At 41.4% G+C, this 23,404-nt stretch overlaps 1 protein-coding gene and 1 pseudogene across 1 annotated transcript in view; one reads left to right on the top strand and one right to left on the bottom strand.

Moving 5' to 3' along the window:
* The first annotated feature begins 222 nt into the window (after window positions 1–222).
* The window catches only part of LOC137502685 (trypsin-like), a 133,158-nt gene continuing 109,976 nt past the window's right edge, over window positions 223–23,404 (top strand). Inside the window, exon 1 of the mRNA XM_068229627.1 lies at window positions 223–285. Within this exon, the coding sequence (XP_068085728.1) occupies window positions 223–285 (63 nt within the window). The remainder of the gene's footprint in view (window positions 286–23,404) is intronic.
* On the bottom strand, window positions 4,643–7,491 carry LOC137502713 (piggyBac transposable element-derived protein 1-like; annotated as a pseudogene).

Genomic DNA, 23,404 nt, shown 5'->3' on the forward strand with positions numbered 1-23,404 from the left:
GGAACTTGTAAAAAGAAAGGATCTATTTTTCTTCCTGCAAGAGTTCCATTCTAATATGCCCCAGTGAGTTATGCTACAGTGTGATCTTGATTATATTTTCCTTCCTGAGCACACTGTTTAGTTCAATCTTGAGCTCACGTACATTTGTGTCATCTAGAACGTCAAACCTACTCAGCGATCGACCTTCGAGCTGGCAGCAGCTATCGTAACAGAGGAGGGATAATGCGCCGCGTTATTGAGAGAGTGTTGCACGACTATCCTCCACATGACATCGCTCTTATCAAGGTAGGTACAGTCACCACCAAGATAGTGTCACATGACATCGCTCTTATTGAGGTATGTACAGTCACCACCAAGATAGTGTCACATGACATCGCTCTTGTCAAGGTAGGTACAGTCACCACCAAGATAGTGTCACATGACATCGCTCTTATCAAGGTATGTACAGTCACCACCAAGATAGTGTCACATGACATCGGTCTTATCAAGGTATGTACAGTCACCACCAAGAGTGAGTCACATGACATCGCTCTTATCAAGGTATGTACAGTCACCACCAAGATAGTGTCACATGACATCGCTCTTATCAAGGTATGTACAGTCACCACCAAGAGTGAGTCACATGACATCGCTCTTATCAAGGTAGGTACAGTCACCACCAAGAGGGAGTCACATGACATCGCTCTTATCAAGGTATGTACAGTCACCACCAAGATAGTGTCACATGACATCGCTCTTATCAAGGTAGGTACAGTCAACACCAAGAGCGAGTCACATGACATCGCTCTTATCAAGGTAGGTACAGTCAACACCAAGAGCGAGTCACATGACATCGCTCTTATCAAGGTATGTACAGTCAACACCAAGAGCGAGTCACATGACATCGCTCTTATCAAGGTAGGTACAGTCAACACCAAGAGCGAGTCACATGACATCGCTCTTATCAAGGTAGGTACAGTCAACACCAAGAGCGAGTCACATGACATCGCTCTTATCAAGGTAGGTACAGTCAACACCAAGAGGGAGTCACATGACATCGCTCTTATCAAGGTAGGTACAGTCACCACCAAGATAGTGTCACATGACATCGCTCTTATCAAGGTAGGTACAGTCAACACCAAGAGCGAGTCACATGACATCGCTCTTATCAAGGTATGTACAGTCACCACCAAGATAGTGTCACATGACATCGCTCTTATCAAGGTATGTACAGTCACCACCAAGAGCGAGTCACATGACATCGCTCTTATCAAGGTAGGTACAGTCACCACCAAGAGGGAGTCACATGACATCGCTCTTATCAAGGTATGTACAGTCACCACCAAGAGCGAGTCACATGACATCGCTCTTATCAAGGTAGGTACAGTCAACACCAAGATAGTGTCACATGACATCGCTCTTATCAAGGTATGTACAGTCACCACCAAGAGTGAGTCACATGACATCGCTCTTATCAAGGTAGGTACAGTCACCACCAAGAGGGAGTCACATGACATCGCTCTTATCAAGGTATGTACAGTCACCACCAAGATAGTGTCACATGACATCGCTCTTATCAAGGTAGGTACAGTCAACACCAAGAGCGAGTCACATGACATCGCTCTTATCAAGGTAGGTACAGTCAACACCAAGAGCGAGTCACATGACATCGCTCTTATCAAGGTATGTACAGTCAACACCAAGAGCGAGTCACATGACATCGCTCTTATCAAGGTAGGTACAGTCAACACCAAGAGCGAGTCACATGACATCGCTCTTATCAAGGTAGGTACAGTCAACACCAAGAGCGAGTCACATGACATCGCTCTTATCAAGGTAGGTACAGTCAACACCAAGAGGGAGTCACATGACATCGCTCTTATCAAGGTAGGTACAGTCACCACCAAGATAGTGTCACATGACATCGCTCTTATCAAGGTAGGTACAGTCAACACCAAGAGCGAGTCACATGACATCGCTCTTATCAAGGTAGGTACAGTCAACACCAAGAGTGAGTCACATGACATCGATCTTATCCAGGTATGTACAGTCACCACCAAGAGCGAGTCACATGACATCGCTCTTATCAAGGTAGGTACAGTCAACACCAAGATAGTGTCACATGACATCGCTCTTTTTAAGGTATGAACAGTCACCACCAAGGTATTGTCACATGACATCGCTCTTATCAAGGTATGTACAGTCACCACCAAGAGCGAGTCACATGACATCGCTCTTATCAAGGTAGGTACAGTCAACACCAAGATAGTGTCACATGACATCGCTCTTTTTAAGGTATGAACAGTCACCACCAAGAGCGAGTCACATGACATCGCTCTTATTAAGGTACGTACAGTCACCACCAAGAGCGAGTCACATGACATCGCTCTTATTAAGGTATGAACAGTCACCACCAAGATAGTGTCACATGACATCGCTCTTATTAAGGTATGAACAGTCACCACCAAGGTATTGTCACATGACATCGCTCTTATCAAGGTATGTACAGTCACCACCAAGAGCGAGTCACATGACATCGCTCTTATCAAGGTAGGTACAGTCAACACCAAGATAGTGTCACATGACATCGCTCTTTTTAAGGTATGAACAGTCACCACCAAGAGCGAGTCACATGACATCGCTCTTATTAAGGTACGTACAGTCACCACCAAGAGCGAGTCACATGACATCGCTCTTATTAAGGTATGAACAGTCAACACCAAGATAGTGTCACATGACATCGCTCTTATTAAGGTATGAACAGTCACCACCAAGGTATTGTCACATGACATCGCTCTTATCAAGGTGTGTACAGTCAACACCAAGAGCGAGTCACATGACACCGCTCTTATTAAGGTATGTACAGTCACCACCAAGATAGTGTCACATGACATCGCTCTTTTTAAGGTATGAACAGTCACCACCAAGATAGTGTCACATGACATCGCTCTTATTAAGGTATGTACAGTCACCACCAAGGTATTGTCACATGACATCGCTCTTATCAAGGTATGTACAGTCACCACCAAGATAGTGTCACATGACATCGCTCTTATTAAGGTATGTACAGTCACCACCAAGATAGTGTCACATGACATCGCTCCTATCAAGGTACGTACAGTCACCACCAAGATAGTGTCACATGACATCGCTCTTATCAAGGTATGTACAGTCAACACCAAGAGCGAGTCACATGACACCGCTCTTATTAAGGTATGTACAGTCACCACCAAGATAGTGTCACATGACATCGCTCCTATCAAGGTACGTACAGTCACCACCAAGAGCGAGTCACATGACATCGCTCTTATTAAGGTACGTACAGTCACCACCAAGAGCGAGTCACATGACATCGCTCTTATTAAGGTACGTACAGTCACACCAAGGTAGTGTCACATGACATCGCTCTTATTAAGGTATGTACAGTCACCAGCAAGGTAGTGTCACATGACATCGCTCTTATTAAGGTACGTACAGTCACACCAAGGTAGTGTCACATGACATCGCTCTTATTAACCCTTTCAGTCTAGAATTTTCTTTTAGATAGAATAAAAATATTTGACTTGATTTCTTAATTCAGGAGGGTGTTCTGATCATATTTTGTTCGAAAATATTTTTGATGTGACCTACAGTTTCAGAGATAATTAATGTGCACAATTGTGTACATCGGGACTCAAGCATCATAAAAAATCATATGAAACTTACACAGCTTAAGTCAAATGAGTCAAATATTAGCTAGCTCTTGAACATAACTACAATGAACAATAGACAGAAACTAGGAAACAATGTTTGAACGCACATTTACAGTTTTGTGTGGAACTGCAAGAAACAGTTTCTGTCCTTTTGGAGACAGAGATGCACTTCACACTTCCTACACGAATCCTTGAACAGCCCGTGCATTTTGGACATTTTCAGTGACTTGGAGGTCCATAATCATGCAGAAGTAAATGATAAAAGGAATCATACTGTATTTCCCGAGCAGGGCGTAATTCTCCTCGTCTTCTTGGTACAACTTGCAAGTCTAAAGCAGCTCCATCTTCAGAACGACGTCCCCTCTTTCTTCCAGAAACCTTTTTCTGGCAAAGTGTCAGTCCACCTGCTAACCTGATACAGAACTAAAGAAGGTCCAGTTGCTGTCTCTTCGGAATTCCCAAGTTTTCTGAATCTCGTCTATGTTCAAGCCAACTTTGAACGATCGCAAAATCAAGCTTATTAGCTGATCAAATAGATAAACTCCTCCCATGCAATGATTATATCTTCCCACTATTTCAGGCCTTTCCACTGTGACATATTTATTGTTCTTTATGTCCCATCGTAGAACTTCATCTACGGTACCTTTGCCAATAAAATTTTAACACAATATGACTGGTCTATTGTCTACCCATTTACACATTGTAAGATCATCAGCACTAGCAATTTCTTCACAAAAACCTTTGGTCTGTTTCATTATAGTTTTATCATCTGAAAATGGGATGCTTCTTCCAAACCTGTTTTGCCGGACAGTTCCTGCCGCATAGATACCCATTGATTTCAAAGCTTGAAAAAGGTGGTACGATGAAAAAAGTTGTCAAAGTAAAATTTGTGAAATTTTCCATTTGACAGTTGTTTCGACAGTTCCAAACCAACAGCAGGGCTTAATCCAAACTTTTACAAGAAGTGGCATTTAGTTCCCTTGTCGCTCCTTGATACAAAATAAAATCATGAACATCTTTATTCCTCACGGATAGGATTTTCCCTTGACATATTGTGTTGCAGAAAACTTCCCCGAGAAAGGAATCATGCCTTCATCAACGCAAGCATTTTCTTCAATCTGAAGTTAATTTCACCAATTACGAATAGCTGTGTAAATTGGCCTAACTTTAGAAAACTTGTCCTTATTGTCTGATGGAATTTCAAGATTATTTACCAAATGTAAATTGGTTCGCAGTTCAAAGGAACAGTCTCGTGTCATATTTTCTAAAAATGATTTTACTTTGAGGGTTGCATCCCATTACAAGCGTAGTCCAGGGAATTTCAGACTGCCAAACAGTATGAGTAGACCAAATACAATTTCTATTTCATCAGCTGTTATCTACTTGAAGTATGGTTTTCCTTGCTGCAATGCATACATGTTGGTATTCGTTACCATGCAACTAAATAGATATTCAGGTACATATCTGAAGTAATGTATTGGTGACAACAATTCGTGTTCTTCAAAACTGTGGGGCCGCGTATTGTTCTACAATACAACTCAAAGGCTTTCGTTTCTACCTGATTGATCCTTTAGGTGTCAACAAAATTCTGGCATAAGCGTCACATGGTTCGGTGTGGTTTCTACTGCCTAAAACGTTTTCAGATTCCTCCAGAGATTCATCTTTCTGTCATCTTCGGGGATTGTGTCAGCAGATACGTCATCTCTGCTCACTTTCTCAGCTCCAACACGTTTTATTTTTAGGTGAACTTGTCTTTGTGTAAATGGTATATCATCATCCTCAACTTCATCTCCAGATAGGCCTAAATCACAATCAAAGTCCTCACCATTTTGCAATATACCTAAAGTAGAGTCCCAGTCTTTCTTCACGGTAAGATATTTTCCTCTTCGTACTTGTAGTACTTACTTGTAGTAGGCTTAGCCATATTTGTAGGCCAACTGCACAAAAACTGAATAAGGAACATACAGAAAGGTCAAATGTGACCAACAGCCATTGATATTTCTGAAATAAAAAGAAAGAAAACACTAAAAACTAATACAACATCGCACAAAAACGAAAGCATATGGAAGTTATGTTCACTGCTTATTTACATCACTACAGTCCGGTTGTACACAATTGTGTACATTATACTTACCGAATAAAATGAAGTAATAACGAATCGAATTACATTCTTAAAACTGCACTAAACACTGCATAAGTATCCATAGAAACACGATATCACTTTACAATGGCGGTAAACAAACGAAAATCTTCGGAATTACAACACAGAGCAGAAGCAGTAATGGGCACAGAAAACCAGACACCTCCAAAGAGAATAAATACTACGCAGTTCAGAAACAAGTCGCTGGAATGCAAAAGCAATTTCCGTATTACTAAAATACAAGTACCTAAACATGTTAAAACTGTCTGGATGCTCACAACATTGCTTATGATCGAACTATAGAGGTAGAAACTTAATGTACACAATTGTGACAACAGGTCTGAAAGGGTTAAGGTATGTACAGTCACCATCAGGAGATTGTCACATGACATCGCTCTTATTAAGGTATGTACAGTCACCACCAAGGTACTGTCACATGACATCGCTCTTATTAAGGTACGTACAGTCACACCAAGGTATTGTCACATGACATCGCTCTTATTAAGGTACGTACAGTCACACCAAGGTATTGTCACATGACATCGCTCTTATTAAGGTATGTACAGTCACCAGCAAGGTAGTGTCACATGGCATCGCTCTTATTAAGGAATGCACAGGCACCAGCAAGGTAGTGTCACATGACATGGCTCTTATCAAGGTATGTACAGTCACACCAAGGTACTGTCACATGACATCGCTCTTATTAAGGTACGTACAGTCACACCAAGGTATTGTCACATGACATCGCTCTTATTAAGGTACGTACAGTCACACCAAGGTATTGTCACATGACATCGCTCTTATTAAGGTATGTACAGTCACCACCAAGGTACTGTCACATGACATCGCTCTTATTAAGGTACGTACAGTCACACCAAGGTATTGTCACATGACATCGCTCTTATTAAGGTACGTACAGTCACACCAAGGTATTGTCACATGACATCGCTCTTATTAAGGTATGTACAGTCACCAACAAGATAGTGTCACATGACATCGCTCTTATTAAGGTATGTACAGTCACCACCAAGGTACTGTCACATGACATCGCTCTTATTAAGGTACGTACAGTCACACCAAGGTATTGTCACATGACATCGCTCTTATTAAGGTACGTACAGTCACACCAAGGTATTGTCACAGGACATCGCTCTTATTAAGGTATGTACAGTCACCAGCAAGGTAGTGTCACATGGCATCGCTCTTATTAAGGAATGCACAGGCACCAGCAAGGTAGTGTCACATGACATGGCTCTTATCAAGGTATGTACAGTCACCAGCAAGATAGTGTCACATGGCATCACTCTTATTAAGGTATGTACAGTCACCAGCAAGATAGTGTCACATGGCATCACTCTTATTAAGGTATGTACAGTCACCACCTAGAGCGAGTCACATGACATCGCTCTTATTAAGGTATGCACAGGCACCAGCAAGATAGTGTCACATGACATGGCTCTTATCAAGGTATGTACAGTCACCAGCAAGACAGCGTCACATGGCATCGCTCTTTTGAAGGTATGTACAGTCACCACAAACATAGTATCACACAACCACCATCCACATGACATCTTTCTTATTGAGATATGTACGTAGTATCTATTTGAAAGTTCCGGACTCACCTGTGAAGGTGGGCAACTTCTCCGGAACTGTTACCTTAAAGCGCAGTCCTCGGCACATATTTTACTGTCACTTTTGCATTGCTGTAAGGTACAAAGTGCTTGTTAACGCAGTCAAATATATGAAGTATACTCAGCAATGGAAGAGCATTTGGTTGAATAGTATCACAAATTTACGGATATTTCTAATGACAAGGAATTAATGCATTCGGCCATAAAGGGTAAATTCATGAATGTTTGTTTAATAATTGACTTTGAATTAAAAAGAATAATGAAGAAGTAAGGATGGATGCGCAATTAATAAATTCGCTTTTAATCATTAAAGAAAGGAAAAAGAAAGGAAGAAAACTATTAAGATATTAAATATATTTAGGCATTCTCATTCAGCATCATCAAAATAATGACATTTCTATATGATGCTAATTTTCATAATATTTCGCCAATGTTTGTTTATTCAATGTTGTGCTGAATTATGACACGTATTTCTATAAACTATTTTAATTCTTTTATTGGACTTCGCTGATGAAAGGAATGCATAATCTTCCTGACACACGTATGAATTTTCTATTATAATAAAATGTATCGGCAAAGTGGACCCAACAAACTTTTTTATTTTCTTAAAATTTATTTACACAAGTCAATACAGGATCAAATCGAATACCTACTATTGTTAAGTCTATCAAGAGTCTAATAACCTATTCATTGCCAACACATGTTTCAAAGATCCAAACCGAGGGCTGCACAAATGGACATCATCTGATGGGAAATACAGGAATCAGATCGAATACATAATTGAGTCTAAATTTTGGCGATGTTCTATTATAGCAACAAATCTTGGCCTGGTGCAGACTTGATCAGATCATGAATTATTGATTGATAAATCACAAGTCAAACTAGAAAAGGATTATAAAGGTAATCCAATATCCGAGATGTTGTGCTTGTTGTTTAAAGGTGCCTAACATCTAGGTCATCGTCGAGAAAGAACTTTAAAACAATCCCACACTACTTAAAACGTCTATTAGGGATCTTTAATCTCATTGATCGGGAGCCAGAGGAACTCTGCTGTGAAGTTAAAGACATCGTTAAGGATAAATGTAACAAAACGTTTACTGAGGGAAGGGAAAATGGGAGCATCGCGTTGGACGAGAAGAGCAACTATTAAAAAAGTGAAAGGAAGGAAGGGAGGGAGGAAGGAAGGAAGGAAGGAAGGAAGGAAGGAAGGAAGGAAGGAAGGAAGGAAGGAAGGAAGACAAAATTCTTGAGGAATTCCTCATGAATAGCGATTTCAGATAATTGTTCCCAAAGATGAACTATAACATCATCTGTACTGACTTGGAAGCAAGATGAGAAATTAATCCGACGCATATCCACCTGATAAATAGGTTGCAACCAAGAATTTGAATGCTAAAGGTTTCTAAATGGAAAAACGATTAGTGATGGTGAATTCATAGAAAGAGGTTAACGCTTGTATAAGAAGATGCAATCAGAATGGCTCTTAAGTAATTATCCAAAATAAATCCTCAGCAACAGTTGGAATTGCAGCTGAAATATTGCAAGCAACAGAAGAGTTATCTGTTATAGATTTTGTTACCCGGGTTTTCGTTGAGCAGAAAGAGGTGAAAGAAGGTGCTGGGTGGAATGGGTCGATCTACTATATAAAAGATTAACTTAAAACTTTAACAATGAGGGTCATATTTCTTTTCAAATTTCGAACTTAACCAGCTTCTTCACTAGGTGAAGAAAAGAAAGATCATGTACAATAACAATCTTGATATAAGGATTGGAAAAACCCAAGAATATGGAATTTAACCGATTTGGGCTTCAAGCCACTAATTTCCAACTTTACAATATAGCCAATTAGCGCTTACATAGACATGAAGAAATATCCTAAAACAAGAGCACCTTGCTGGAAAGGTTACAAATACGGCCTTCCAAAGGCCCCCTCAATATTACAACCATCTCAGAAAAGAGCATACATGCTCTCCAACATTAACCAAGAAGACTGTGCTCCCAATTTCTTACAAAAACCTTACGAATTTCTGGCCTCTCTAGGCCCAACTTGCAATTTTACAATTTAGTGCACAGGGGTAACTAGTACAAAAAATACTGGGCCTTCGTGATAAAGAAAAACAGGTTAAATTACTGGCCCGAACACAAAATGAATAGAGGCGTACACTTGCGCTCCTAGAAAATTACATATAAAATCCTAATTGGGATCTCGGCCTGATGATGCAGATGCTAATCCCAAGCTACTGAGGTGACTAGAATGAAGGTTAATTAAACGCTTTACAGAAAAGAGAAACAGTTACAAAATCGTAGTCACGTCAAACTAAGTTGAAGGGGATCTCGAGAGGGTAACGCACTCTCTATCCCCGATTTACAGTTCAAGACCTTATGAAATTTTACTTCATCCGGAAGAAATTTACATTTTAGAAAACAGGTGGTTACATAGTTATAAATTCGAACCTTCCCCTCGTGTAAGCCTGCGCAGGTAGCTACAAAGAGATATGACTGGTGGCCATTACCTGGGCTGATGAACTGCCTGGCGAAGAAAGAGGTGCCTCGCCTCCTGTCTTAACGCACACACTCTCAGATATTCGGCGATCAAACGACACGGTAGCCTGAAAGGGCCGCAGCTTATATACCCGAGGGGACGATTTCGAGAGGGTTCTGGACGAAATCCGGACACACCCTCTCATTTTTATTGGGCAAACCAAAAACCTACAAGAAGCCAGTGATTGGCTGAAAATATTTTCAGAAATTTAGTGATTGGCCAGATTCAAGAACTGGCGGAATGTGAAAGAAAATTGCTAACCTTGAAATAAAAAGTAAATGAAAGTTAGTTTAGTTGAGAAAACATAATAACACAAAACTTCTTTAAATCATTAATTATTTTACCTTGTACTAGAGTGCATTGCCTCAGTTTTTGTAACGGCATCTATGGGAAAAGTTTCGAACTTCTTGAGGTGAACCACAGCAAAACCAATAAATACGAACGATTTAGGCAACTTCACAATAACAAAATTGCTCCATAATTCAATGGTGACATCTTCTGGTCAATGTCACAACTTCATGATGTAGCTGTTTCAAGATTTTGTATGAGAGATGGCGTTCATTAAGGCGCTTTTTGAAATGTGCGGATTTGAGGTGTACCACCCGGTACAGACCCCCCCAAAGGTCCTTCCTTGGGGTGACACAGAATAAATTTGTAAAGAAGAAAATTTTCACTTCAAATTTTATGGGTGAGAAATATATGTCTGACAGTCCATTTTTAGAAAAAATAACTTGCGAAATAAGATTTGAAGTCTACGTGTGATCGTAGAAGTATATGATATGCCGATTCAGACTGACCGCAAGACCGGCCGGCGCTGCCGATACCCAGACGAGGTCGCCCGGACCCCCCAAGTACCCTCAGATACGCCTCTCCAGCTACTATGAGAGGGGTAGCCGTGGTGATGGTCACCGCAGTTCAGATGTAGATGAGCAGTCCCCCGATGGGTTGGTGGTGGAGTTACCGCACCTCAGCCCTTGCCGGAAAGATGGAGCTCCAACGCGCCGTTCAGAAGGGGTCTTCATTAGAGTGGAATAGCCCATACCCCACTGCGGTATCGCTCACCAGATGTTGAAACGCGGCCACCGACGACTGAGGAGGGTACTGACACAATAATATCTGAGCGACAGGAATCGTTAGCTGGAGTTTTGGGAGTACAATGTTTATTTATTGAAGGCAGAGGGACGGGCGGCGTTGAAGAATAGTGTGTGTCAGTAATGCGTGGATGAAGGGGACGGGGGCTTGGTAATGGACACCAGGTACTGGCTAACAGGAAATTTCTCGGAGGGGAAGGTTTTACAACAATACACATAATGCCTACTAATCATAATAATAGGGGCGGAAGGCCTCGCTATTAACATTACATAATTTTTAAGCAGTACGACACTTCTTAAAAGAAAGATAACAATCGAATCCTGCAAAAAATTAGTGCCTAATGGAAAACAGCAATGAATTTACACTGGTTTCACCTGAGAGAGGCGAACCCTAAATGTCCTCTCCGTGGCAGGGTTACTGACCAATAATGTAACCGGTGTTAGAAAACCTAGAATGAAGCACAGCCCATGGAATCTGCGGGCAAGATTGTCCGCAGGAACAAAACTTTTAACAATGATTTGATCTCCGACTTTATTTTTGTGGGCCACTGTCCACGATCATATCATTCTCTAACTTTTTCTTGGAACACTTTTAGGTTACGTTTAGCCTTCTTCCATACATCTCTAATATTATCGGGATCTGTTGTCTCTGGTAATATGTCATTAAAAGACCAAAGATTAGAGAGGGGCGTGTTTATTATTTTTTAGCGTATGATATAAAAAATAATATGACGAACTGTTTGTTTAGGGACACCGCAGCTACAGGCCGGGGAGGGAAGTCTGCCCCATTTATAGAGGAAGTCAGCGCACTTTCCATTGCCTGTCCTGATAAGATTGAGGGTTACGGACAAACGTAAACATGAGAGATGCTGTAGTGAACATGTGTGTCTCATGAACCGCCGAATTTAAAGCAAAATCCAACCAATGCCGGAAAGTATCCCACCTGGAATGATCTCCATGATGAAACGCATTTCAGCAGATCGGAGATTACGATTAACCCGCTCAGCCAGAGACGGTTGAGTGTAATAATTTGAAGTGGTTACGTGTGAGATAGACAGGTCAAAACAAAATTTACGGAATAACTTAGACGTAAATGACTTAGCATTATCAGAAACCATAAATTGACAAGGAACTAAAGAAGCAAAGATAGTATGCAAACAAGAAGTTGTAGACTGAGCGGTTGCCAGCTTAGTCGAAGACAACCAAGAAAATCTCGTGAAACCATATACACACACCAGAATAAATTTATTTGCGTTCCCCTTGGATTGTGGGAAAGGTCCGACGTAGTCTATATATAGACGTTCCATGGGACGAGACGCTTGATGAGATGACAATAGCCCTAGCGTAGTGGACAAGTTGGGCTTACTAAGCAAGCTAGATTTACAAGCTTCTATCGATTCTCAAATTACCCCGTCCATACATTTCCAAATGAAGATCTCTCGGATCGTTTTCCGAGTTTTGAAGATGCCTAAATGTTCCCCAAATAGGTTCTCATGATAGTACTTGAAGATCATAGGCACAAGCACAGCTGGAACCACTATTTTCACCTTTTGATCGTGCCTCTAAGGGAAACACAAGACCATGTTTCTCAACACACAAGGGACGACATGTTCCCCAGAAGAAAGGCTTTCCATAATAAGAGCCAGCACTGGATCTTAAGGTTGATATTTCTCAATATCCCGAAGTAACATAGGGGTATCAGTTAGAATAGCATTAATACCGTAGGTATAGGTGTGGGAACAGAAGAATTATCTTCCTTTTCAGTGGTCCACACTTCGTGCGATAACATGCGGCTTAGTCCATCCGCAACTACATTTTCAGATCCTCTAATATGCCTCATATAATTTGAAAAGCAGAAATCCTGAAGGCCCAGCGGGTTGTACGACGAGGCCTAGCTAGTACCTAACTTGGTTATCTGTTTCTAGGTCAAATTTGACATGTTCCAGGTAAAGACGAAACTTCTCTAAAGCAAACAAAACTGCCAAACCCTCAAGTTCATAGATGGAATATTTGGCCTCTTGAGCCGATAAAGTCCTAGAAGCATAGGCAATAGGTCGCCTTCCGAGTTCCGTTTCCTGTAGAAGGACAGCGGCAAAATCCGATGACGAGGCGTCTGTTTGGACAATGAATTTCTTTGAGAAATCTGGCATGGCTAATATAGGGGCGTTACAAAGAGCTAATTTCAGATGTTCAAAAGTGTCTTGCTGAGACGGCCCCATTCATATTTGACTTCTTTCCTACGGAGTAAGTTCAAGGGTGCATCTCTGTTAGCGAAGTTAGGAGTAGTATAATTGGATGGTTCGGGCGCCACCACCTCCTCCGGCTCCCAGAGGCCACCTCCACCACCACCACAGCCAGAGGCCTCCCAGATGCCTCCTCCACCACCACCACAGCCAAAGGCCTCCCAGAGGCCTCCTCCACCACCACCACAGCCAGAGGCCTCCCAGAGGTCTCCTCCACCACCCGCGGGAAATTTGAATTTGTAAACAAAGCCACGTGCTTTTTGACAGCTGTCATCGACAACAACGCATCGCTAACCTCAGTACTGCCATCTTGACGGGCCTAAACCTCAGTAGTGCCAACTTAACCTAACTAGCGCGAGGTAAACAAAGCCACGTGCTTTTTGACAGCCACGTGCTTTTTGACAGACAACAACGCATCGCTAAACTCAGTACTGCCATCTTGACGGGCCTAAACCTCAGTAGTACCAACTTAACCTAACTAGCGTGAGATAAACAAACCACGTGCTTTTTTTGACAGCTGTCATCCGCCATCTTTAAACCACAGAGCACTGTGCTGCCCTCTTTATCGCAGTAGCTGCAAATTCGTCACCTGTCATCCGCAGTGCTGCCATCTTGGCGGGCCTAAACCTTAGTGCTACCAACTTAACCTCACAAGCGCGAGATTTGAATCGGTAAACAAATCCACGCGCTTTTTTGACAGCTGTCATCCGCCATCTTTAATCTATAGAGCACAGTGCTGCCCTCTTTAGCTACTTACCTTTGAAATGTGGTGGCGTATAATTTGAAAAAATGCTTTTTGACAGCAGCCATCTTTGAGCACCATGCTGCCCTCTTTAGCTAGATACCTTTGAAATGTGGTGACAGGCAATTCCACATGACAGCAGCCATCTTTAATCAAGAGAGCACCGTGCTGCCCTCTATGTGGTGGCGGCAAATTCTACATGCTCTTGTTTGGAAACAAACTCACGCGCTTTTTTGACAGCCGTCATCCGCCATCTTTAATCAACAGAGCACAGTGCTGCCCTCTTTAGCTAGATACCTTTGAAATGTGGTGGCGGCAAATTCCACGTGCTCTTGTTTGGAAACAAAGCCATGTGCTTTTTTGACAGCTGTCATCCGCCATCTTTAATCAACAGAGCACCGTGCTGCTATCATGCGGACAATTTCGACAGCTGTCATCCGCCATATTTAATCCACAGAACACCGTGTTGCCCTCTTTATGGCTACTACCTTAAGCACGTAGTAGCGGGCAATTTGAAAAGTTCTGTTAGCTATCATCCGCCATCTTTAATCAGGAGAGCACCGTGCTGCCATCTTTAGCTAGATACCTTTGAAATGTGGTGGCGGCAAATTGAAAAATTCCACGTGCTCTTGTTTGGAAACAAACTCACGTGCTTTCTTGACAGCTACCATCCGCCATCTTTAATCAACAGAGCATAGTGCTGCCCTCTTTAGTTAGATACCTTTGAAATGTGGTGGCGGCAAATTCGACGTGCTCTTGTTTGGAAACAAAGCCATGTGCTTTTTTGACAGCTGTCATCCACCATCTTTAATCATTAGAGCACTGTGCTGCTATCATGCGGGCAATTTCGTCAGCTGGCATCCGCCATCTTTAATCCACAGAGCACCGTGCTGCCCTCTGTAGTAGCGGGCAATTTGAAAAGTTCTGTTAGCTGTCATCCGCCATCTTTAATCAAGAGAGCACCGTGCTGCCATCTTTAGCTAGATACCTTTGAAATGTGGTGGCGGCAAATTCCACGTGCTCTTGTTTAGTAAACAAACTCACGCGCTTTATGTCAGCTGTCATCCGCCATCTTACATCGCAAACCTCAGTGCTACACTCTTTAGTTGAAATATGGTGGCGGATAATTTAAAAAGAAAAATTCTACAGCAGCTATCTCTCGACGCTAATTGCACAAGATGGTGGCTATACATGACTCCTTAAAGGTGCTTATGCAAGATGGCCGCTATAAATAGGTTTTTATGAGAAGCCCTTGGGATGCTTGCGCAAGATGGCGGTTATACAAGGCTCATTATGAGACGCCCTAGAGATACTTGCGCAAGATGGCGGTTGCTCTTATGAGGCAGCTTAAGGTTCCTTGCACAGGATGGCTAGAGACGCCCTAAGGTTGCTTGCGCAAGATGCCGGACGTAAGATGGCGGCTATACACGTCTCCTTATGAGACGCCTTAAGGGTGCTTGCGCAAGATGGCTGCTGCTCTTATGAAGAAAGCTAGCTTAGAGGCTAACGTGTCATGCTAGTTCGATTCATTAAATTTGGGGCTTAAATGCATAATGTTACATATCTCGGAAACGGTGCACCGTAGAGCAAAACGGACAAAAATTTTTAGCCCAATACCTCGGTTCGCAATACGAGGAATATAATAGCATAAGACAAACATAGTCTAATTATGAGATCAAAGGTTCGGTTCCTACTTAGGCCCTTTGGCATTCGCTCTGTTTTAGCTTGTACTGAAGCAAGTCTTCGTAACATGATCAGGTCTAGCTATGGTAGAGAGTATAACGTGCCGTGCAGGTTCGAATCATTAAATTTGGGGCTTAAATGCAAAATGTTAAATATCTCGAAAACGGTGCATCGTAGAGCAAAACGGATAAAATTTTTCCAGCTGATACCCAGGTTTGCAGTATCAGGAACATGATAGCATAAGAAAAATATAATCTAATGATGAGATCGACGGTTCGATCCCTACTTAGGCCCTTTGGCATTGGCAGCTATCTAATTCTACAAGATGGTGGCTATACATAGCTTCTTATGAGACAGCATAAGAGCGCTTGCACAAGATGGCATGAGACGCCCTAGGGGTGCTTGCGCAATGTAGCAGCGACAAGACGGTGACTATACATAGCTCCTTATGATATGGCCTAGAGGTGTTCACACAAGATGGTGGCCGCTCTGATGAAGAAAGCTAGCTTTGCATCGTGCAGGTATCTTTACAGCGCTAAACCTTATACATTTGAAATGTGGTGGCGGGTAATTTGAAAAATTCTACGTGCTTTTCTCTTAACAGCAGCTATCTTTAAACAATAGCGGCTATACATAAGCTGTTAAGGCCTCCTCTTATGTCAAGGCATAGCTCTATCGAACAAGTTTAAACCTGCATCGGGATAGCTACAGTAAGCACGTGCTGCAGTGATGACGTCATTATGCATGTTTAGACTTGCAAATCAGCAAAGAAACATAACAAGACTAGAATCGAACACTGTACTCTATGCCGTTAACTTTATCATGTGATCGGAACATTGAATGAAGTGTTTAGAACATTAATAAGTAGAACCAAACACTGTACTCGATACAACATGTGTTTAGTACATATCAGGGGATACCTTTGTTCTAAGAAGATTAGGTTACCGCACATTCCTTGTAGGACTAATAGGGTAAAGGGCTAATGGGCAAAGGGGCTGAAGGGCTAATGGGCTAAAGGGCTAGGGTGCCTCTCCTCTCTTTATCCGGGCTTGAGACCGGCTCTACAACTAGAGGCGGAGTTAAAACCCTAAGGAAGGAAGAATGTTGGGAAATAATCTATACGAATATAGCTACTCGATCGACTATATACTACAGATGGATGATTTAGGTGAGGGTAAGCGCTTACTTAATAATACTTACACGACGTAATTCATGCTCTATTTGAAAATATCTTCTTTGTACTGTGTGTAACCAGCATCATGATAGGCTCTTAGCAGTTGTAAACGTTTTACCAGTACGTTGGGGTCTTTACAGTATCTTATATCTACATAGGGTAACAGAGGCTTTTTGTGAACTTTGAGTCTATATGCAGACAGTTGATGTGTAGGGACTTGTTTTGATGTAATACGTGCTTCAGCAGTAGCGTTTCTAGGTACAAACTTAACTTGTTTCGATAGCGATGAAGCGTTGAAATTTCCTTCCTCTTTACCTTGCATCTCTTCTTGAGATGTTTGCACTGCGACAGAACGTGTAGTAGGCTTAGGAAATGAAGTAAAATCATCAAGCTGTAATGGCAATGAAACATTAAGATTTTCTTCTTCTTCTTCTTCTACTTTCCCTTTACTACTGTTTTGATCAACATCATTATCCTTATTATCATAATCATGATCTTGCCTCTCTTTATCTTGAAGTTTGTGCTCAGTAACAGAACTTGCAGCAGGCCTAGACAACAAGGGAGAATTAAAAATCTCTCGCAGAGGTATACTTTTTAAACATAAATCAGTGTTCCCTTGAATATGGTTGAGCTCTTTGTATTTTGTTTCCGATGAAGCTACATTACACGCGACTTCATGACGTTGAGCGTTGTATGCGTTCTTGAACTCTCTTCTACAATGTTTGCATTGAAAAATTGTCCTACATGATATCTCATGACGTCTCTTATGATAGCTTCTGGAAAATGCTTTTCCACACTCTTCGCAAATATACCTAGAAATAGGTTTTTCCATGACGGACTTTTATCTTCTGCTAACAGATTCTTCTTTAAATCTACTTGACATTTGTTACTCTCTACTTCGATGATGCGAACAGCTTAGCGATTAACAGTAAACTAACACAAAAGCGTATAACCAAGGTAGCAACAGTAAGGTTTAAGCCCATCAAGATGGCAAGAGTGAGGTTAGCAATGTTCTGTTGTTGGATTTTAAATCCCGCGCTAGAACATGCATAAGGTGGCAGCCTTGAGGTTTACCGCCGTAAAGATGGTAGCAGTGAGGTTAGCGACGCTCTATTGTCCTTCAATGTGAGGTTAGGGTCCGTCAAGAAGACAGCTGTCAAGAAAGCACGTGGCTAGGTTTACTAAACAAGAGCACGTGGCAGTGACGTCGCGGTCACGTAGTATGCCGCTTCAGCATGCAAAGTTCAATGTCTACACCTACGTAGTTAACACTCTGCTATGTTCACAAGATTTTTACACATAACTATTCTTTATGCTTTAAGTTCCTGCACATAGGTTATGCTAAGATAGCAGCACAAGTACAAGCGATGGTCGCACGCTCGCGTAGAAGTTGTTTAGTACGATAGTTGATGTATGCATTATCAAAAGGTGATATGTACACGCTTTTAAAACTTGCTAATCTTACTGCTACTATGTTCGCAAGATTTTCAAACATCGCTATTCTTTGTGCTTTAAGTTCGTTCGCTTAGGTCATGCTAAAGTAGCAGCGCAAACACATGTGAACGTTGTACATTCTAGCGGAATGTGTTTAGTACGATAGCTGATGCATGCAAAATCGATAGGTGTTGTGTACACACTTTGAAACTTATCTATTCTTCGTGCTTTAAATCCGTGCACATAGGTTATGCTAAGATAGCTGCACACTCTAGCGGGAGAAGTTTTGTACTCTAGTTGATGCATGTACAATCGATAGGCAATGCGTACACGCTTTTAAAACATTGCTATTCTTACTGCTGCTGCTATGTTCACAAGATTTTTATACATCACTATTCTTTATGCTTTAAGTTCATGTGAATAAGTTATACTAAGCTAGCAGCATATTTGTAAGGTTGTCGCACACTCTAGTGGGAGAAGTTTAATACGAAAGTCGATGCATGCAAAATCGATAGGTGATGTGTTCACGCTTTGAACTTGGGTATTCTTTGTGCTTTAACTTCGTGCACATAAGTTATGTTATGATTGCAGCACACACAAGCGATGATCGCACGCTGTTGTGGAAGAAGTTTAGTACGATATACATCATCGATAGGTGCTGTGTACACGCTTTGGAACATAGCTCTTCCTTGTGCTTTAAGTTCGTGCACATGGGTTAGGGATACACAAAAGCGATTGCTACATGCTCTAGCGGAAGAAGCCTAGTACGATAGTCGAGGCATGCATCATCAATACGTGATGTGTACACGCTATTCTTCATTCTTTAAATTCACGCACATAGGTAGCAGCACACAATTGCGAACGTTGTACACTCTAGCGGACGAAGTTTAGTACGATAGTCGATGTATGCAAAATCGATAGGTGATGTGTACGCGCTTTGTAATATAGCTATTCTTTGTGATTTAGCTTTATACACATACGTTAGCAATACACATATGCGATCGTTGTACCTAGCACACGAGGGCGAAACGCTGGCAACCAGGAATGAGTTAGCTGGTATAATGACCAATAACGAAACATTTATATTGTTATTATAAATTTACTCGTTCGGGACAAATATTTCAGATTCCCTATGGGAATCAACATCTATATCATCTGATAACCAAGCAGGCATCAATTTTTGGTAAAGAGACAAAATCTCTCATAGTGCATTAGCATTGCCGGTGGCTCCAAGTAGCCTACGCAGTGGCCTCCAGGGTCCCACACCAAATTATTAACACGTATAAATCCTTTGTCAGACCTTTGTTGGATTACTGCCCATTGGCCTGGACGGGAGCGACTGCAACCCAATATAACCTACTAAATTCAATTGAGCTCTCGGCACTTAATATTGCGTACCGAGTGCCCATGTGGTCCGACAGCCGAATGCTCCCCCGACCTAAAAACCTTCCCCCACTGTTCAATCACTTACATAAAATTCGTTTAAGATCTATTCAGTCCATAGTCCTCGGTAAGCAACCAATAACATATGAGCTGCTTACCACTCCTGTCACCTGCAGGCAGAAACGAAAAGCTAAACCTCTACCTCAAACATTGGCTTTAGACATCCTTCACCATAATATTCGCCCCGATAACTCCCATATCATCCCACCAGACACACTCCCTCCATAAACAATTAGCACGGCGGGCCTTTAAATTACTGCAAAATATCGTACCTTAATAGTAACCTCCCTCCCTATTTATTTAGACTATCAGGTAACCATATATAACCTGGCATCGGTCATTCCTTCAAGAAAGAAGATAAACATCTCAAAGCTCATAGACAGTGCAAAGATGAAACAGTATTCCAGAAGTTATTTCTCCATACAATACAGAAAATAAATTGCACACTCAACGTCTTTGCCTCGCATTAAATTACAAAGAACAGCTAACCATAGTGCAAAGAGGAAACAGTGATCTAAGAAATTTTATTATCTCCATACAGTGCAGTGAATAAACAACACTTTCAACATTTTTGGTCTCACACCAAATTGCAAAGAATAGCGAACTATAATGCAAAGAAGAAACAGTGCTCCATAATTCATACCTCCATACAGTGCAGAGAATAAAAAACTCATTCAATATCATTCCCTCACATAAAATTGCAAAGAATACCTAGTGATTAATTCTTTTCAATCACACAGTAGCTCAAGGAGCAAATAGTGCATATCACAGTATAATATTATTTAAAAGTGCAAGGAAAAAATACTGAATATCCAAATATAATTACAACCGGAACGATATAAACTTTTGATATTCATGTTTTATACTTCTTTTACTTATTTATATTGTATATATGTATTATATTTGAAAAATTGGAAAATAAACGGGGTAATTTTCGGGGGGAAACACAACGAGGGGCATATGCGGATCTCCCCTGGGGTATCAGTCTTGGAGTAGCGGTAACCCAAACAATAACAATAATAACACTCGCTAATAGCACTCTCACTACAAATAACACTCCAATAAAGAAATCTCATATGGCTGAAGAACGCCGTAGTTGCGTTGGCGGCCCACCCTCTTCGGAGGGAGTGAAATGACCTCGTGATGTGATGATGGCCTCCAGGGTATGCTCTAGCCTGCGTCTTGGTAGGTGTGCTAGGTACCAACCGATGAGCCCAACCTAGCACACGAGGGCGAAACTCTGGCAACCAGGAATGAGTTAGCTGGAAAATTTATAATGTCCAATAACGGACCATTTATATTGATATTCCATTCTTTGTCCTATTCGATTTTAACAATGGGCATTTATTGCGCCGATGTTCCGTTGAACCACAAGCATAACATTTGCGGGTGGTGAAAAGTCGGCAAGGTGGAGGCCGAAAACTACTAGAAGACGGAGGGGGCTCCTTCGCAACTCGTAAGGTGTCGGCATACCTTACTCCTTCGGCGGATATAGCCACAGCGTCTAACGCTGAAGAGGTTTGAGGACTAGACGCGAAACATAGGTAAGACCCTATAGGGCGGAGAGATGCCTTCAACAATAGTTTGCACTTTTTGGTCTTCAGAAAAATGCAGTGCAAATAGCCTTCTGTAAAATTTAATGTCTTGGATGAAGTCTGCAAGATTCTCATCAAATCGCTGTACTCTGAAATGAAACTTTTGTATCAATGATGACTTGGCTGGCCGGAATGAAATTTGCCAGGAGGTGGGCGTGGAAGTCTTCTATAGATGATCTATCAGCTACAGCTTTGACTATTTTGTCCGAGAGGAAGGCTACGGAATATGGATACATAATTTTAAATATTTGGGAATGAGAGAGGGAAAAGAATAAGGCGTGACCTTCAAATTCAACTGAGAACCTTAGGAAAGAAAGTACTTCATTAGTTGAGTTGACTGAGAATTTTGAAATGCTCTTCAGCAACATAGCCAATGGATGAGGCAGACTACTGAAACCGGGTGACATAATAGTTGACGGCACAGAAGATTGAGAGGTCTCTAACACAGCATTACTTGAAAAGAAAAGTGGAATTTGTCTCGGATGACCAGACTCGGTTTCCAATGGGGCAGAAGTTTGTTGAGTTGCCACAGATTTCCTACTTTCTACAGATTTACAACAATCCTCCTCAGCAGGCAAGTTTATTAAAGGTACTTGATCGGTTTTGGGAGCAGCTGCCCCAGTCAGCAATTGACTAACTCTATTAAACATATCTGAAAGATGTTCAACCAGATTACTAGCCTCCATATCTTGATCCTCTTTTAATTTGCGAGACAATAGGTTCCTAGCCCTGTTATAAAAATGAAACAATCTAGCCTGTACTCTCTTAAGTTGATTATCAGATGGATTGCTTACTTAAGAAAAACTCACTACAGATGCCAGCTCGGTGGTATAGTCTGTGATAGTGGATGGAGCCTCATCAATTACTTTTTCCCCAACGACTGGGATACAAATAGGCAGTTCTAAGCATTCTTTAAGTTTTGAAATATCTGCCACAACCGTGCCTCCAGATTGGAACTTCCTAATAAGTAACTCATAAATCAATTCTTCCTTGCGCAAGTACCAGGGAGCGAGGACTTCACGAAGACCTGACATGTTGACAGAAATTAAATAATTTGGAAAAATTTATAGCAACCAAGAAAATTCTTTGAGTTGCAAATTGATCAAAAGTTTAGCCATCAAAAGGGTTTAATCTAAACCCAATCAACCACGCCCTTCTACCACTTGTTACCGTGTTTTCGCGGAGCAGTAAGAGGTGAAAGAAGGTGCTGGGTGGAATGGGTCAATCTACTATATCATTAACTTAAAACTTTAAAAATGAAGATTAAATTTATTTTCAAATTTCAAAATGAACAAGCTTCTTCACTAGGTGAAGAAAAGAAAGATGAGGTACAATAACAATCATGATACAAGAATTGGAAACCCAAAAAATAGGGAATTTCACCGATTTGGGCTTCAAGCTCCTAATTTCCAACTTTACAATATCGCCAATTAGCGTTTACATAGAAATGGAGAAATCTCCCAAAACAGGAGCCCCTTGCTGGAAATGTTACAAATACGGCCTTCCAAAAGCCCCCTTAATATGACAGCAATCTCAGAAAAGAGCTTACATGCTCTCCAACATTAACCAAGGAGACTGTGCTCAGAATTTCTTACAAAATCTTGCACATTTCTGGTCTCTCTAGGCCCAACTTGCAATTTTACAATTTAGTACACAGGAGTAACTAGTACCCAAAATACTGGGCCTTCATGGTAAAGAAAAACAGGTTAAATTACTGGCCCGAACACAAAATGAATAGAGGCGTACACTTGCGCTCCTAGAAAATTACATATAAAATCCTAATTGGGATCTCGGCCTGATGATGCAGATGCTAATCCCAAGCTACTGAGGTGACTAGAATGAAGGTTAATTAAACGCTTTACAGAAAAGAGAAACAGTTACAAAATCGTAGTCACGTCAAACTAAGTTGAAGGGGATCTCGAGAGGGTAACGCACTCTCTATCCCCGATTTACAGTTCAAGACCTTATGAAATTTTACTTCATCCGGAAGAAATTTACATTTTAGAAAACAGGTG

This window comes from Anabrus simplex, chromosome 11, assembly GCF_040414725.1.
Source record: "Anabrus simplex isolate iqAnaSimp1 chromosome 11, ASM4041472v1, whole genome shotgun sequence".
Classification (NCBI taxonomy): domain Eukaryota; kingdom Metazoa; phylum Arthropoda; class Insecta; order Orthoptera; family Tettigoniidae; genus Anabrus; species Anabrus simplex.